Source organism: Sinohyriopsis cumingii, chromosome 15 (genome assembly GCF_028554795.1).
Source record: "Sinohyriopsis cumingii isolate HCF-2022 chromosome 15, ASM2855479v2, whole genome shotgun sequence".
NCBI classification, from domain to species: domain Eukaryota; kingdom Metazoa; phylum Mollusca; class Bivalvia; order Unionida; family Unionidae; genus Sinohyriopsis; species Sinohyriopsis cumingii.
This window is the reverse complement of record NC_142975.1, coordinates 60,027,128-60,045,842: the sequence shown is the minus strand read 5'-3', so window position 1 is coordinate 60,045,842 and position 18,715 is coordinate 60,027,128. Positions and strand designations below refer to the sequence as shown.

The window sequence follows — 18,715 nt, the reverse complement described above, 5'->3', positions numbered from 1 at the left end:
ACTTCCAGTTCTGTTTTCTTCTCTTTCCTGCAGAAAATTCTGATTATTCTTCTTTTCTTTTCGACACGATTATGGCTATTATGAAAATGAGATACAGTGATAGCAGCACCTGTTTGCGAAATCCAATGGCAGATAAAGACAGGCAAGGTAGCCTTGATTTTAAATGAACCAATCATATTTTAAAACTCTATTCCTATATACATGCAATACATTTCTATCAGAATGGAATTGAGTGCCTGTTCTAAACAGAAAACTGAAAGATTTGTAATTTTTTTATATTAAAAAAAATGTATTTTTAGGAAGAAAAACGTACACCCATATTCAAGTCCAAAATAAGGGACAAACTGGAAAAACAGGACACTTGGCAGCTATGTTCAGATGAAGCAGCAGAAAGATTTTCAAGAAGTCCATCATAGCAATTGCACTGTCAATGACATAATTTCAGGATGATTAAGGTTATGCAAATGAGCTAACTATAGATCTTCCAAAAAAAAAAAAAAAAGACATTCCAACTTTCTGATCATTATATGAGCATATTTTAATACACAGCTAACTATAAATATAGGCTGTAACAAAAGAGGCTTCACTGTCCATACTGTTCACATGTTGGGTGGGTATGCCATTACACCAGCCCAAATCCTGATCCTCATCATTGTCAGTTCCAGTGACCCATTTAGCACTCCATAATTAAATGCAAATGATAGTTTTATGTTCCTCTATTTACTTCAAAGGTTTGCATGAATTCTATTATTGTTAAAATCATGTCATTTATAGTTTAATTGGATATACCTGCTGCCAGTATCATCCTCCGATTCAAAGAATGTGGTAGTTTCCAAGTCACTACTGAGTACGGTTGATGACTCGTATGAATGGCCATGTCCTCTGCGATCGCGATGACGGTCATGTTTTGCGTGACCGTTAATCCTTGGGGGTGGTGCTGGAAGAGGATATAACAGGTGAAATTATTTAGAATTTTGGGAGTGACAATTTTTTATTTGGGTTAGTATGGCATTAACCTAAAAAGATTATCTTCAATTTGAAATAGATTATACTTTCTAAATTCATTTTCGCTGAATGCAACAAAATAGCACTCCAGTACAACAGAAGACGATACAATGAGGCACTCCATTACCACAGAAAACAGGTTAAATTAATGCAGCACTCCGGTGGCTATAAGATGAGCAAAAAGGTATACCATTCCATTTGAAATCTAATTTTGGATAACTAACTCACTTCTATTTAACCAAATTTGTGTTTTTTTAAAGCTGACTAATAATAATCATAATAATCATCAAAATAATAATGAGGACTTTGTATAGCGCCTAATCTTTAGAAGCTCTAAGTGCTTTACAAGATTAGACAACACCTATAAGATGAAAAAACACATAATGATATGATTACAAAAACAAACGCCATGAAATTAGAAAACATTACCAAAATAGAAAAATGAATGATGACCAAATTCAGACTCTCTTGTGCCAAAGTACAATCCTTTTGAAACTCAATATTCATAAAAAAATTTAGGCTTTTACAATGTTGGATTTTCTTTTGACATTAAGCTGGAACAGAAAAAAAACATGAAACTAGGGCTGAGTTCCTAAAATATATATGCTCTCTCCCTTGTAGAAAAAGCCCACGCAGCAGATAAAAATAAAGGTCCATAAAGTCGAACACATCTAGAGAAAAAAAAATAATCGCATGAAAATTTAATCAGGTTGTTTACTTGTAATACAAATTCACCTACACAAATCACATTTCTTTAATGAGGTAGTTTTTGCTTTCATTGTGCCAACATGGTCCTTGCAAACAAGTCTGCAAAGTTTTAAAAAAGTCCAAGAAATTTAAATATTTCTGTATCGGTCTGAAAATCAAATCAGGTTCTCTATATATGAATACAAATATGTGCACCAAATTTCATTTAAATTGTGCTAACAATGTTTTCGTCCAAAAATTGTGTACAAATATATTTTAATGGCTTGAAATCCAACCATGCGCTGTACACATGTACAGTAAAGAATAAAATCTTTCATGTCTATCCTGATTATTTCTGAAAAATCTTGTTAACAGGCTTCTCTGGATGGACAGAAAGATGAAAGTAGAAGAAGATGGATATGACCAAATGAAATCAACATACAAATATTTGTGCAGACACATGACTGCTAAACATCAAGAACATTTAGACTCCTATGGGAAAATAACAAAACAAAAAGACCCTACTGCAGTTAAAGTACTACTCAGCAGCTTTGATGCTGACAAATGTTGAAATCACAAACACAATGGTTAAAGTTCAGGGCCTCACTTGGATACATATATATATCTTTTCACCATGAAATTTGCCAAATTAAAAAATTTGGAGCCACTTTTCAACAAAAGGAGCCATTTTATGCCTTGGTACAGAGACTTAAATATATATGTGTAATATTATACTGGTCCTATTTTTAATCTATATAAACATGACAATAAAACAGTTTGTACATGTATTTATTACATTTCAAAGCACAGACTAATTATTAATAAATATAACGATCCCATTATATAAACGTGAAGTTCAATGTATAGCATATGAAAAGCAAGAATGAATAAGAACGTTTCTTTATAACTGAGACTACACAATACTGCTTAGACTTTATGAATAAGAATGCTTATTTATAACTGATACCACAAATTACTGCCTAGACTATGAACAATGTCACTGTCACTTCATTAAAATTTGCCTCAATTCTTAAATGCCTTCCTGAATCAAAATTCTCAAAACTTGGCCCATCAGTAGAAATTCTCATTACATTTTTCAGAGTAGATATACCCAAAGAATTTTCTAAGTTTGTTTTGATCAGATTCTGCTGACTTGCCTCCTCCCATATTTGCAGTAGAAATAGGAGCAACAAATAAACTAGTAGCTGCCTCAGACCCAGCTGGATATAAATCTTTATTTTTCAGAGCTAGATTAGGCGTATTCTTTGTGCTTGCTAGAGACTTGTTTTATAAAGTAATTTTTAAATTTTTCATTGATATAAGTGACTTGAGCCATTACAGTCGATGACCGGCATCCTGTGTTACTCAGTTATGTTCAGACCACAGAAAATGTGATATTTAAGTAAATAATCCCTGAAACACTAAGCAGTCCCCAGTGCATCTCACACTCACAGTTTGCAATGAACATAAATTAACAACACGTGCAAATTACACCAAATCTTTCTGCTGACCTGTTACACAACAGAGTATATCCCTCAGTCATTCCTTATTTCCTACTAAACACATTTAATTGCTTCTCAAACCCGACTGACAGCTTGCAGTTAGCTGCAATCATGTTCGAATAAGATATCATTCATCATCTACCGACATGATGCATTGCCTGCTGCAGTTAGTGAAAACGGGCATTAAGTGGCCTTAGTCGCTTATATCAATAAAAAATTTAACATTTACTTAGTAAAAGTTTATCGCCAGCAACTTTTGCCAGTCAGTAAAAAAACTGTGCCACTTTCAAAATTCTTTCACATCTGGTGACAAATGCAAAGCCTAGCAAAAGCCCTGTTCAAGTTTATTCACAGAATGATTGCAATTTGCCAAGAATGAAAGATGTGAACATCATACATGTAAATTCCTGGTGGTTATAAAGCTTAACTGCTATAACTCACCCATAGATATCATTTCAGCTGTTGCCTTTGGCTATCAGCTTTTTTAATATAAAAAGTGATACACTGAAAATGGTACGGAACTGGAAGTCATAAAATTCCTATTACATCTTAGACAAAGGCTTCCAAAAATTTCATATCTTTTCAAGTTCACCAGGTTACTTAATTTCGAAACTCCAGATTAAGGAAAATTTATTACCATACAAATGGAGATAGTTCCTCATACACACTGTACACCCCAAATTTACTTTCAATTCAGAAAAAGACATTATGAAACAACCAATGGGATCTTTGTCTTAGAATTTTTTTAACCTCACTGAAAAATATTCAACCTATGATGTGATTATGTAACAACAGATACACCAAAGAACCAATCTTATTCTATTTAAAAAACTAAGAGCAGCTGAAATGCTCCCAGGATTTTATTGTTTGGGAGCACTTCCCTCGATATCACAAAAACAAGTGGGAGTAGAAGAAAAAAGCAGGGAAAGGAGGAAATGGCTACATCTACCCAATACTTCCATATGTCTCTTTCTTCCTGCTCCACTCTTTAAGACCTCCACAGAAATCAAAATCTTTAAAAGATATTGCCTCCAGTTGAATAAGCATTAGTCTGTTGATTTTTTTTCTTTGCTTAATCCTTTCCTTATCTGTGTGTGAATATTGTTCTGTACTGAGAACCCCTCTCAAGGTCTGCTGTCTGAAGGGGCATACACATAGCTAACTCTGCCAGCTGAACAAGTTTGAAAACTATTTTTTATCATTCTTATGAGTGTGTGTGATTTGGATTTTGAATGTAGCTTTAACAATTTTTCAACCATACTGCAAATGATGTTTGCAGTGTGGTAGTTTATAGTGATGTCTAGTACTGAGGCATTGTGCTGTAGACATGTAGCATGATGTCCCACCCAGTCACATCCTGACACCAGGCTGACCAGTCCTAACACTAACCTCATAATGCTGCATGCCTAGCAAGGCAGCTTTTAGTACCATTTTTAAACCTTTAGAATGACTAGGTCAGGACTCGAACGCAAGACCTCCTGCGAATGTCTAACCACTAGATCACCATAGCGGTTTATGGTTGTTACGTACAATTTTCCACAGCTCTCTGGGATACTTCTGCTTCAAAATAAGATTTTCACCAAAATAAGCTTTGCCAAACATAACTTTCTTCAATTAGCACTCGACTGAATACTAGGCCAGATTTACTGGTCCATAATTCTGGTTAGGATTTTAAGTCCATTAATGCCATAGTCTACTTGATCAAACAGATGTATTTTGATCAAATAAATATCTTTACTTCTTAATTTTCACTTTTTGATTCTTCTTTATTAAATTTATGTCAACTCTTATACTTGGGCTATATGATTATCCAGTATTTGCTGAACGAAATCGTCATCTATACAATGGGACTTAGCCATTTTGGATCTTCTAGACAGCCTGTGTTATAAAGGTACACTGTAAACCTTCCTTAATGCAAGGTTCAAACTAAGAATACTTGTTACGGGACTCAATGTGCCAATCAAAGTTAGTTTAACAACCATTCAAGTCAAGCCAAAGAAGCCAGATGTGTAAACAGCTTAGAAAAAAGTCATGTCAAGTTAATATTTCTATCAGCTTGATTAATTTTGCAACAAGTACTTTAAAGGTGAGCATCTAAATAAAATTTTATACCGTGGAGTACTTTTTTGTATGTGTGACTTAAAACAAACTTGTATAGTTCTTGAATATCACTACTTTCCAAGGGTGTGAATTCATACCAATTTTGCCTGCAAAGATTATAAATCACAACTGGTCTCTTCAATGAATAATCATCAACTTCAAAAATTTCTTTTGAAAGAATTTTTTTACATAATTAATATTCATACAGTAATTTCTCTCTTATAGGGCAATCCCTCATGAACCCTGGCCGAGTCATTCCAAAGACTAATAAAAATGGTGATTTGGTAAAAACTGGTCCCCTTGGTGTCAGGATTATGTGACTGGGTGGGACATGCTACATGTCTGCGGGATGATGCCCCAGTGCTAAACATCACTATAAACTGCCACAATGCAGACATTGTAGCGATATGACTGAAAAATGGTTAAAGCTACATTAAAAACCTAAATCACACAAACACACCACCACTTCTGAACTGGGAAAGTGGCTGAATATGACAGGTGGCCTTTCCAGAGGGGAACTATGTTTGTGAAGTATGTGTATGTATAAGTATGTGCATCTAGTAAGAAAGCTACAGTCAACTTCAAAGCATTTAATATCATTTAAAAGTAGCATTAATTATTAAAAGTTTTTCTCTCTTAAGAACAGACTTATTTCAAGCTAACATACATTAACAGTTCTTATTCTTAAGCGTGAAATGCAAGTGGGGTATTGTTGGCATGTGCACTGTCTTATGTGTTTAGGCTCTTATAAACAATAATAAAGAAAACGTGAAAAAACACAATTTGAAATTTTTTTTAAAAAAATTGATTTTCCTGGAAAAACATGACAAAAGTGGGATAAACCTTTTATATTAGTTTTAAGAATCAAATTAAAAAATAATCCATGAATTAAATTTTAGAATCAAAGTAATGAAATGTTCTAATCAGTTTTAGTTAGTCTGACGAAAATCTAAAATGGAAGATGACGTATACTATAGCCAGTATAGTGCTGTTGTGTCTACAGTTCTTTGTTGTTCCACAGACAATAATATTCCAGTGTGTAAATTTCTGAATAAAATTTCAAGAAATGTCTTTGTCCAAGAATTCGGTATGAGCACTCAAATATTTCCAAGAAAAAGAATTAATAATTCCAAAAAATAAAATTTAGATTCATCTGGTCACAACGAAACATTTTTCAGTGTCCAAGGTAAAAAGCCCAACTGACTAAATTCTCTATAGACATCGGTATAAAACCTGAATAATGTGCAAAACAGATGCCAGGAGGAGGGTCAACTCTCCGGTAAAACCAGAATTTCTAAAACATTGTAGAAATATTTATGTCCAAAGTCACATAGTTCCAGTCTGCCTCAATTTCACTATATTATCAATCCCACATTATGAATGAATAATAAAAAGTTCTTTACTTGATTCTCAATCAATGTCAGGAACTAGGTCAGCATAAGGATACAAAGTTCTACAAAGTTCTAATTTTAGGTGCTTTCGGCAGGTCAAACTAATTTCTGGAAATATCAAATTCCAGTAAACAAAATTACATCACTTTAACATGTAATAATCAAAAAATTCAAAACAATTTAATTAATTCAAATATATACAACAATTGAAAATCGTTCAAAAACATTTAAATCTTGGTATAAACACCGCTTGGCATATAAAATAATTCTCTTTCTATTTACTGCATTTTCCCCACTGCTGCAGAATTTTCTCTTTATCTGTTATGATGTTGTTTATTTGTCTTCCCAACAAAAATATTTTTGGCAAAAACTCTTGAATTCTCACCACTGTCGTCAAGTCATTTAACTTTTACTTTTTCATCTAAAGTATTAATTCTCCATTTACGTGATGATGTTGAAGATTTGTAATGATTTATTCCTATGTTGCTAATTGTACAGTACGGCAATTTAATTATGCAGTTGAAACTTTTGCAGAGTAGACAAAATGCCTTGTTTATACAAGGGATTATACATGTAATGTCATGTGATTTTTCTGTCTGTCTGGTACCGTTTTGTTTAAGGTTAATTTTTCTCTGTTAATCCACAAAATCTGTATTTAGCCTATGTTGACCATGTTATGATCTTGTCTGGTTGTAATCATCGAAGAGAATATCCCAACCGCTGTGTGAAGCCCAATTTCTTGTAAATGACAGCATTAATGATATAATATTAACCTTAGTGGTACATGGTAGTGATAATCGGTTTACTAGCCTTATTATATGAATGAATATTTCTGGACACAAAATAAAATGTAGCCACTTGTATGGGGTAAATTTTACACTGTGCACTAATATGCTTACTGCTGGTCTTGTTAGAGGGGTGGCCTTTCTTATGGGGTGCTTTTGAACACAAACTCGTTGGTGCCAAGGGATTCTGACCACGAAAAGTGGGTGGCTGCTGCTCAGTGGGGTCATTCATGAAAAGGACCACTGTAATTTGGGCAATTTAAATTTTCATGTATGTTGTTACATTTATGAAAGAATTCTTTTTTATTCTGACATTTTTTAAATCAACTAAGGTTTCAAAATATCATATTGTACACGTAATGTAAATGGTCATATTTTGTCCATTTTTTGTTATCCTTACATACAAGTCATTACCATTTAAATACTTTGTTCAAAAGAAATGTGATGTCAATCCCATTTACACTGCATCACTCATGGACTGGGGACAGTGGTGTCATGTTACAGTGGAGTTACCTCACATATCTTTAATAAGATATTTTGCTCCTATTGATTGCACATGGCATCTTCATTATTTTTTGCTCTTGAAAGAATTACTGTTATGATCCATAATCAGAGTGTTATATAACCCTTAAAAGCAAAACTGGTAATCCAGTAGGGACAGCAGATATAAAGACTGGTTCTTTAAAATCAGTTCTTGAAGCCAATATGGTTCAGTAGTTAGCCTGGCAGATACATGACTAAAAGTGTGCAGGATCAAATCCTGTTAATTGATCAGCCTGGGTTGACTACATGGTCCCTTCTTTAGTATGGCATTTTAATCCAGAAGCTTCAGAACTCAAGAACCTACCTGTTTTATTGCACCATAAAATACCAAACCAAACAAGCTAATTTGTGCTTGAAGCAACAATGCTCTCTCTTCTGTCAAGCCCACCTTTAATTTATGTCAAAAGTATAAAAATCTGAGTTTAATAATTATCAAAACAGGTGAAAAATTATGCATTTCTGACAAAATTTGCAATATCTGATTAATGATAACAGAATCTGTGATTTTCCGTGAAAAACTGCAAACGCAAATAGTTGTGCATTTCACCTGGTTAAATGTAAGAAATTTTTATTTAGTTCTGAACTAAAGTCAAGACTGTAAAATGACAAGCTTTTCCCGTACAAAAGCAGATTCATTAAAGAGAGTGAACAAAAAAATTACAGCCAGCTAATTAAAAAGTATATTAAGTAATTTGATTAGTTGTCAGCACATGCAAATTCAGACATTACTGTGTACATGCACCATTTCCAAAAGCAAAAACTTTGACAGTCTATAACTGGTAGGCATATTGTTCCATGTTTCTACCCTCTCTTTACGAATTAAGATTTATTAAAAAAAAGGAATATTCAAAACACATATCAGTCATATGGCTTTCTACTTACTTCTCTATTATAAGGACCAATGGATTGTCCTGGATACGCACAATTAAGTGTACATGTATCAATCAAATGTACTAGTTATCTCCCCTGAAGTCTCCCATGGGAAGTCCGGATAAATTACCTATTACTGCATTTAATAAAGTGATAGCAAAGATTTAAACACCCAAAATTTACTCTGATGAAATGCAAGCATTGTTTGCATGATCTATTTCAAATTAAATTATTTACAGTTATTTTAACCTTCATTCATTTCACTGGATATCTGTATCAAATATAGACAATCAAAGATTATGAACCTGAAGTATGCACTTGTCTGCTCGCATGATGATGTTTCTCAATTAAAAAATATGTCACATTTAACTGAGGTGTAAATTAAGAATAGATCAATTTTTAGTCTGAGTATATGAACTTTGCCATGTTTTACTTGCTGGAAACCTCCATCTCGTCAAAAAGTAACACTGGCTAAGAATAATTAATCTTGTTAAAAAAAAGCATGCCATTGATTTCTGATGACCAATAAATCATATTTTGATAATCAATAAATAATTTAAAAGCAGAGCTATAAATCATTACAATATTTATGTTCAGGGCATCCAGTTTTCAGATTATGGCCACTCATTAATTTAGTACCAAGTTTTGAAAATTTTACACTGGACCTCTTACCCAAAATCAGAGAGAGCTAGCTCTAAAATGGTACCACAATGTAAGCCTGACAACAAAACTTTATACCACTGAAACAATATGCATACAAGCCATAAAACCAATTCATTCTTACCACTGCCACTATGACCAGAACTACATGTACTACAACTGTGGTGATCACTACAACAGCTTCGGTTACTGGAACTATGAGAGTGTCTTGAACTCCGATGAGAATGATCTAGTGAAGGAAATCTACATGTGATGATATTAATATATACTTGGTCCAACGAATTTGAAAATCTTGCACAGGCCCATGTAGCTACCTATATTTAACAAGAATGCCCACATCAAACTTTCTGGTAATACTTGGCTCTAGGCACAAGGTTTCTTGGAGCATTATATGTATCGATGTATAAACCCTTGAATAACATTAAACACTTATGTAAAAGCACATGGACAAAACAGATTTTGAATTAATTCCCGAGAGTTAACATTACATCAAATCATTTATGTAACCATGGGCATCACGTAGCATTACCATATTTGTTCTCTTTGTTATGGTTCACAATTTATCAAGGTAAACAAGTTGATAAAGAAGCCAATAATGTAAAGAAAACTGTGACAGGTACAAAACCCCAGGTACAAATCATCTGCAAAGTTTGGTATGGGTATAAGCATATACGGACAGACATCTTCACAACATAATACACTCTCTTATGGCATGCGTATAGATAGATCCCGGATGACATCATCAGTTGCTATATTAGTGGTCAGTGGGCAGATTTAATTTGGCTTTATATGGTGTTTGGAAGTATCTATATTTGTGATTATTAAGTTGACTTTGCTTCAGTGTGCCTTGTTAAAAATGGTAAATTTTGGTGATTACATATAGGAGTAACTGCCAGGTTGCCCATCGTCCAGGTAAAATAGGCAGAATATCATCTTCTAGTGACCTTATGGGGAAGCATCTATAGACAATTCCCTTAAGATATGAATGTATTGATAGAGATATGTATTTCCCCGACACTAGAATATGGCAAAGACATTAAATAACAGGAAACTAGCAGAAATTAAATCCCCTCAAGCATCATGGATGTAAGTGATTGTTACTAGCAGTATACAAATCCAAACAAGATTTAAGATATCCAAGATTTAAAATATCCATCACAATGATTTACCTCTTCTGGAGCTTAGCACGGAGTCTGTCTCTGTGCATGTGTCACAATGATCATCACGACTGGCAACAGAGGCATTGGCACTGTAATGAGAAATGAGTAACAGTCCAATTTATACTGAGTGGCAACATTCCGATCAGAGAACATGTGGACACTACTTGTAAGCAAACCTGCCATTAAAATGGTAGGTAAACATAGAATATATAGCCACAATATAACTATATGTATTCAAAAATATTGATGGAGTACATGTACAGTAGTCAATCAAAGTTTTATTTTCAAAAAACTTGTCATGGTCATTATATTTTCTTACAAAGTATACTTACAACACTCAAGCAATTTTTAAGTTAACCTGTTATTTTCCTTGAAGAAAAAAAAATGTTTAATATTGAGCTTAACATAAAAACTTTTATAAAAAGAGGAAACAACCCATTGTAAGTGACAATAATCTAGGGTATGGACAGATGGGTGGATGTATGGATAGATTCGGTACATGACAAAAATTTAAACAAGAATGGTGTCTTTAAATGTTTCCAGCTAACACATACAGCAGTCCCCCTCTTATAAGTCCACCCCTATTGCAGCAGGGAAGTGGCCTTATAATGAGGGTGGCCTTTCTAGAGGGGGATGACAAATGCAAATAATAAATACATATGAAGAAAGTCACAAGTACATTTAATTGTAAAACATTTAACATTTTCATTAAAATATCACATGCATGTTGTGAAAAAAATGTAAAACAAACTGTTTCTTCATTTTCAAAAGAACGTTACGAATAACCATTGATATAGTTTTAAAACTATAATTATGTTACAGATCACATCATCTGTCACTTTGTTGGTAACAGTCTAAAAAAAACAAACCAGTCTCATCACAATTAAAAGTATCATTGCAGTCACATGCCCTGCATATATCGTTTAGTCTTTTGTTCCAATATTCGACAAATTCATTATTAACATAAGCTGATTCTCCACTAAGGTAGAAGACTTAATACCGTGTCGCACTTGATATCGGTGCAACCATCCATTACTTGCGGTAAAGTTGTCATATCCCAATTCAACTGACAAAATTGTTGCTTTTTCTTGTCATTCAAATCAGGATACAAACATCTCCTGGTTTAAACAATCTTCCTTTCTCAGTCCATTTCACCTTCCCACTTCTGCAGAATTGTTTCCTTATCTTTCACGATATTGTTTATCTGAGTCTCTCCAACATTAGTTTTCTGCAAGGATCCTCGACCCCCTCCCCTTCTCAGTCAGTTGAATTACTTTCACTTTCTCTTATAAACTGAGAATTTTTCTTTTCCTTGATGACATGTTGATCTTTTTGCAGTAAGTTATTCATGTTGCCAACTACAATACTGATAAAACAATTTTTTTATGCATCTAAACAACCTGAAGTGTTTTTAAAGGCAGTGATCTTTCACGTGACTTGTTAGTCGCAGTCTGGTACCCTATTGTTTTTATACATTTCTTTACACTAAGTGAGAGAAGCCAAAACGGATTCGATATGTACCATTAACATCACACAGATTTGCCCTCACGGCCGTTAGGATTTGTAATTTTTACAATTATTGTCAGTAGTAATAGCCACTAATTATCAAAGTGAACAAGCTCAACATCTTACTAAGGGAAGCCATAACGGCTATCAAACCATTTTCCTGCTGCCTTGTGTACGTACATCGATACTGCCACTTCTCAGCTGTTACTACTGTTCAATAATTGTAATCTTAACAATTATCACAGTAACTAAACCGGACATCTTATGATAACACAGCAGTATGTCTAATTGGATTACATGTACTTACCCTTTTGTATGGATTAAAATTAGAGTCTTTCTTGGCTTTATGGAATAAATGTGGCTTCTCATAAGGCGTAAATGATATTATATTAACCTTAGTGGTACATGTACATTAGTTGACACCACTTTCAGTAAAACGAAAACATGTCATCGGGAAACAGAAATCGTATTACTCAACACACGTTATGAATAAAATACTGGTTCTGGATACATATTAAAATAAAATGCGGCCGCTTGTGAGGGGTAAATTTTATATTATTGCACTAATATGCTGGCCATTGGTCACGTTAGCCTGATGGCCTTTCGTGAGGGGTACATTTGAACACAAACTCGTCGGTGCCAATGGATTCTGGCTGTAAGAAGCGGGTGGCTGTTGGTCGGTCGGGAGGGGGCTGTTCAAGAGGGGGACTATTGTATACTCATTTTCTAAGCTGGGTTCAACTGCACCCTCCCCTCGAGAACCTGAACTGCAATTGCAAAAAGCACTGGCCGATCAGGGTATATGTTGATTAATTTAATGACTACTCTTAATAAAATCCACAGAACCAGATCTGCTAGCACAGTATGTTGTGGCAGTTCTGGGTCTGTGCAGTTTGCAGTTGGACCCTATTTTTAAGTGAGCATATATGGAAATGTTTAACATTTTCTGGTTAATCAGTCTTGATAAAATTCATGTTGCATCAAACGAATAAAGATCATACAAAAATGGATAAATTAAGAAATCTCTTACGGAAAATATGCTTAATTTTTTTTAATCAATATACCATTTGCAATGATAATAAAGTGATCAACTGATCATTCATATCACTTACTGGAGTAGAAAATTGGAAACGCTATTCATTAAGATGTCAGAATTTTAAGGGTACAGTATTGTAAGAGTCATGTACTGGCAGACTGGCTATTCCACTTTATGGGGCCCTGGGTGGCTGAGAGGTCTAAGGTTTTCAGATCACTCACACATCATCTCTGTCCATGTAGGTTTCATTCCTTCTTTGACCAATATGGATATGTGAGAAAGATTTCCAGTAACCTCCCATGGGTCAGTATTTCTTCTCAGGTGCTTCATCCACCTAATATACTGGCTGCTATATATGGCCTAAAAATGATGTTGCAAATATTCCACTGCAACCATTGGAAACAACCTACCTTACATGCATGGTCACATGTCCTTACATAAAACAGAATGGGTATCCGATCCTATGCCAAAAAGCAGCCCTTACTTCTCACTCACACTGACTCCAATGCCATTTCTGATTTTCATCCATCTTATAAAAATTCTAATGCCAACATCTGAACTGTTTAAAGAATGCTGCTAAAGTTGTGTGAACATGCTAAATTTAGCTCAATCTAAACCTTATAAACAGTTACACTTACTGAAAAGAAGGTGGTCGACTGTCCCCTATTCCACCAACTCTTTCCGTGGGAACATGTACATCGCCAGCCTGTGAGTCTGTACACTGTGACTGAGTGTCCGAGGTGCTACTGTCTGCTGGGACCAGCTGTAACACAACAAATTCATAAACAAGATCATTGGAACACTATGTCTCTCATTAGCTCACTATATCTTCCCTAAAAAATTTTAAAGGCAAGACATCGCATTCTAGAGCCTGAAAGTTAGTACATGGAGTGAAAGTGTTGGAGATGGTCTCTTCCACTGAGACCAGCTGCAACACACAATGAAATAAACAAGAATTCAGTATATCCTATGTTCAAAATCATAAGGAATTGTTCTGTGGAACATTTTGTTTGGCTTGTAAAATCACAAGCTAAAATTCTGCCAAGAATAGCTTACCTACAAATCAAATACATGAGTTCTGCAAACAAAGTCTGCCTAAAAAACATAAACAAGTTGTCTTGCCTATAACATAATACACAAGAGTTTTGCGAACACACTCTTGCTTAAATTTTTTTAAAGAAGAGTTATGTGAACAGGCTTGATAAAATTTTTTAAACAATAGTTCTGTGAATACTGTCTTGGCTACAACATAGTACCCAAGAGTTCTTTGAACCCTGTCTTGGCTACGAAATAGTACCCAAGAGTTATGTGAATGATGTCTTGGCCACAAGATAGTACCCAATAGTTCTGTGAACACGGTCTTGGCAATGAAATAGTACCCAAGAGTTCTGTGGACGATGTCTTGGCTACAACACAGTACCCAAGAGTTCTGTGAACACGGTCTTGGCTACAATATAGTACCCATGAGTTTTGTGAACACTGCTTTGGCTACAACATAGTACCGATGAGTTTTGTGAACACTGTCTTCGCTACACCATAGTATCCAAGGGTTCTGTGAACACTGTCTTGGCTACGAAATAGTACCCAAGAGTTCTGTGACCACGGACTTGGCTACAACATAGTATCTAAGAGTTCAGTGAACACTGTCTTGGCTACGAAATAGTACCCAAGAGTTCTGTGAACACGGTCTTGGCTACAACATAGTATCCAAGAGTTCTGTGAACACTGTCTTACTTGCAAAAAACAAACAAACTATCATTCAGGGAAGCATCACCACCACAAAATCCTAAACAAGATTCTTTTAAAACAGTGCATCTATCTGACAACATCCTAAACTATGGGAAAAAAACATTCTAAAAAACATTTATGCTGGAGCTAAGCCCTGCCAACAAAATCTTACCAACAGAATCTCATCTTGCTGCCACTATAGTTAGACTAGCAAGAAGCACTGAGGCTGAGAGAATGAATGTCTAGCACTGGGGCATCGTGCTACAGACATGTAGCATGATGTCCCACCCAGTCACATTATCATGACACCAGGCCAACCAGTCCTAACACTAACCTCTTAATGCTGAGCACCTAGCGAGGCAGCTGTTAGTACCATTTTTTAAGTCTCTGGTATGACCCGAGGCAGACACTCTAACCACTAGGCCACTAGAGCAGTGGGTACCTCCTGGTAACATGTGATCTGCGAGCTATCAAATTCTTGTTTCTTGGCCATATTGACAGGAAATTCTTAGCTTAGCCCATGAAACCCCTGTGCTGGCCATTTTGGAATCAATAAGACTTATCACTTGATCCTGAAACATTCTTACTGATTGAAAATTACAACTAATATTTCTAAACACTGTTGACCTTGTCACATTTGTCAAATGGCAGTAAAATTCAATCAGAAGATATCTAAGGCTCATTTGCAACCTACTCCTACATTTTATGAATCATTTAGTAGAATGATGGTAGATGGTGTCAGTAACTTACTTCAGACCAAAACAGGCAACCAATGCTTGCTGACCTTAGGCAATTCCTTTGAGAAATATTAGTACTGAAAAATGTAGTAAAAGCTTTGGTAATTCTTTTTTCTTTTTTTTTCCTTCATATACACTTGTTGGCCTTCCCAAATTTGTTCAGTCTTATCAAGGGTCACATTTTATGCCTGAAATTTTCGTAAGAAGTTACACACGAATTAGGCATTTAACAGTTCAGCTGCCTATCACCCTGAAAGTCACGGGTCTTTGGAAAGGTTTCATCAAACTTTGAAGAACACGATTCAGTCATATTGTTTTGATACAGGAAAGGATTTGGACATGGCTATTCATTTGCTGCCATTTGACAATTGAGAATCAGTTGAAAAGTCATTATGTTATGTTTTTTAGAACTAGTTTTCGGACATACTGTCCATGGACCATTATAATTAGAAGAGAAACTTTTTTCAAATGAAAATTTTCTTGACCATGTCTCTGATATAAAACAAATAAAGTGTCAACTTTTCCAGTAGCAAGATCGGATCTTCAGTCTACTCAGTCAAATTAAAATTAAGTTATGGTAGAAAATGCACAAGAAAGGAGTTTTCAGCCCAGTGAAAAATGTTCTGACTCTCATCACTATACCCCAGAATCCACTTTGGACTAAATTTTATGGTCCTTGTATGATTGAAAAGTAAATGACTCGTATCATTAACACTAGTGGGAGGTGGAAATGTCAACAAATTTGTCATATAAATAATATGTTTATAGAAACAGCACAATTATTTATTCAATCAATTAAGCTGTACCTATCCCACATAGGAATGCAATGTTATTACACTGGTTTAAACAAAAATCAGAATTTTGAAATATTAAACAATCTGGACCAGAAACTCTCACATCTACAACAACAGGAAAGGAATGAACGAAAACAGCTATCATATGAATATGAGGACTTGTTCCCTGATGTTCCAACACAAACAAATAAAATGTATCATAATGTAATGATTATAGATTCTACACCTGTGAAACAGCATCCTTACGAAATGAATGCTCAAGCAGGAATATTTGAAAAAAGATATTCAATATATACTGGAGAATAAGTTTATTGAACCAAGCAGAAATAACTTCATTATGTATTTTTGTGTCTAATACCCGACATTACATTCTGCATGTGCACTGACATTAAAAAATAGTCAACAGTGTTCCCAACAAAGATTCATAGAATTTCATTGACAAGAATAGATGACTGGATCAACAAAATTTGAAAATGTGTCACCAAGTCTAACCGTTTAACACATTAACCCCTAGCGAGGTGGAAGCCTACTGCTAAGCTCTGTAGCGACATGGTCATGCATGATACACTAAAGTGGGTGGCATTATAGAAAGGTAGACAGAAAAAGCTCTACAATGATACCAAATAATCTGGAATTTCTAGTTGTACTACAAAATGTGTGAGCTAAATAGCCAATGAAAAACAATGTTTCTAACAACTTGGCAGTATGTTACTGAAAGATCACCTGGGATTTGGTGTTTTCGGAACTATTCAGAAACAGCTTTCAAAATGTGTTTCCTACTCGAATTTCAGGCGAAAATGACAAAAACCTCCAGGGATTAATGTGTTAAAAGGATTCTGGCAAATTCAACTCACAGAAAGAGCAAAAGAAATTCTGCCATTTGCAACTCCAGATGGGCTTTATCAGTATAAAGTGATGTTATTCAGAATGAAAAACTTTACAGCAACATTCCAGCATTAAATTAATATTTAAAATCGGGTCTAGATAATTTTTACATTTTTATTAATGACATCTACAATGATATCTAGCAAATCTGATGGTAATTATGTACAATTTATCACATTTTAACACAGACTGTAGGACAAGATCAAGTTAAACCTGTAGAAGTTAAAGGCAAGGCTATCTTTAAATTCCCTTGCCGATTATCAAAAAGCAACTGATGCAATTGGGAATTATGTTCCAATTTGTTTATAATTGCTAAACCTTTAACAAATTTATTGAGTAAGAAATCCAAGTTTCATTGATCTGACAAAGGTTAGGGATCTTTTGATGAAGTAAAGGCCATACACAAAATGGACCAGTTCATTCCAATTTCAGACAGTTATTTAAATTATATGCTAATGCAAGTTATGATGGGGTTTGTGGAGTATTAATTCGAGAAGACAAACGGTGTTGATTATCCAGTGTGACATTTTTTTATAATAATAATTAAAAAAAAAAACAAGCACCAGAAAAATTCAACAACTGTGAAGAATGCTTGGCTTTGATACTGGCTTTGCAATATTTTCAAGTGTATATTAGTTCAGCGCTTTCCCCAATTGCTGTATTCAGTATTAACAAAATGAAAAACAAACATAGTAGATTGTTGAGGTGGAGTTTAGAACTCCAAGAATACAATATTAACCCTTAAAGTGCTAGATGTAAGGTCTCGTAGTGCTTGTTGCGACTTACGTCATTTTCCGGGTAGGCAACAATGTACGCATCCAATTACTTCAACCTGCCATGACTGCTTGTAAAACTATATTTGATTGGTTTATAGAGGCCCCCAACAAGCATTCCATTGTACTTTACTAAGCATTTAGCAAAGAAGTTTTACAAATACTCGCTTTTGAGCATGTGGTACCTGGAAAAAATTCAAATGGCTGACGCTGAATATGACGGTGATTTCTTGCAACAAATACTGACATATGATAGTGATGATGACAATGATTTTGAAGGATTTGAGGAGGATGAAATTATTGGAGCTGGTGATGTGTTGATGGAAATAGCTATGACTGATTTTGAGCCAAAAATCAGCGTGGAACTGGATTCGGATGTACCTGCTGGCTGGAGGATAAAAGATGGCACGTCTGTCAACTCCCCCATTCACTGGTACTTCAAAATTAAATGTTGAGATGGCGAACACTGAACCTATCGACTATTTAAGACTTTTTGTATTATGTGTTCTTGCATCTGATAGGAGAAATTGCTATGCAGATCAGAGTTCATGGG

At 34.8% G+C, this 18,715-nt stretch overlaps 1 protein-coding gene across 6 annotated transcripts in view; it reads right to left on the bottom strand.

Annotated features, from left to right (window-relative positions):
- LOC149781891 (segment polarity protein dishevelled homolog DVL-3-like) overlaps window positions 1-18,715 on the bottom strand; it is a 114,817-nt gene that overhangs the window by 73,299 nt on the left and 22,803 nt on the right. For 5 of the 6 annotated variants that reach the window (XM_089936085.1, XM_089936086.1, XM_089936084.1 and 2 more), the window contains exons 3-6: window positions 13,884-14,008; window positions 10,713-10,792; window positions 9,668-9,772; window positions 790-937 (exon numbers count right to left, since the gene is read on the bottom strand). In XM_089936085.1, the coding sequence (XP_089792211.1) occupies window positions 790-937; window positions 9,668-9,772; window positions 10,713-10,792; window positions 13,884-14,008 (458 nt within the window). The remainder of the gene's footprint in view (window positions 1-789; window positions 938-9,667; window positions 9,773-10,712; window positions 10,793-13,883; window positions 14,009-18,715) is intronic. The other variant, XM_089936087.1, reaches the window with a different exon arrangement.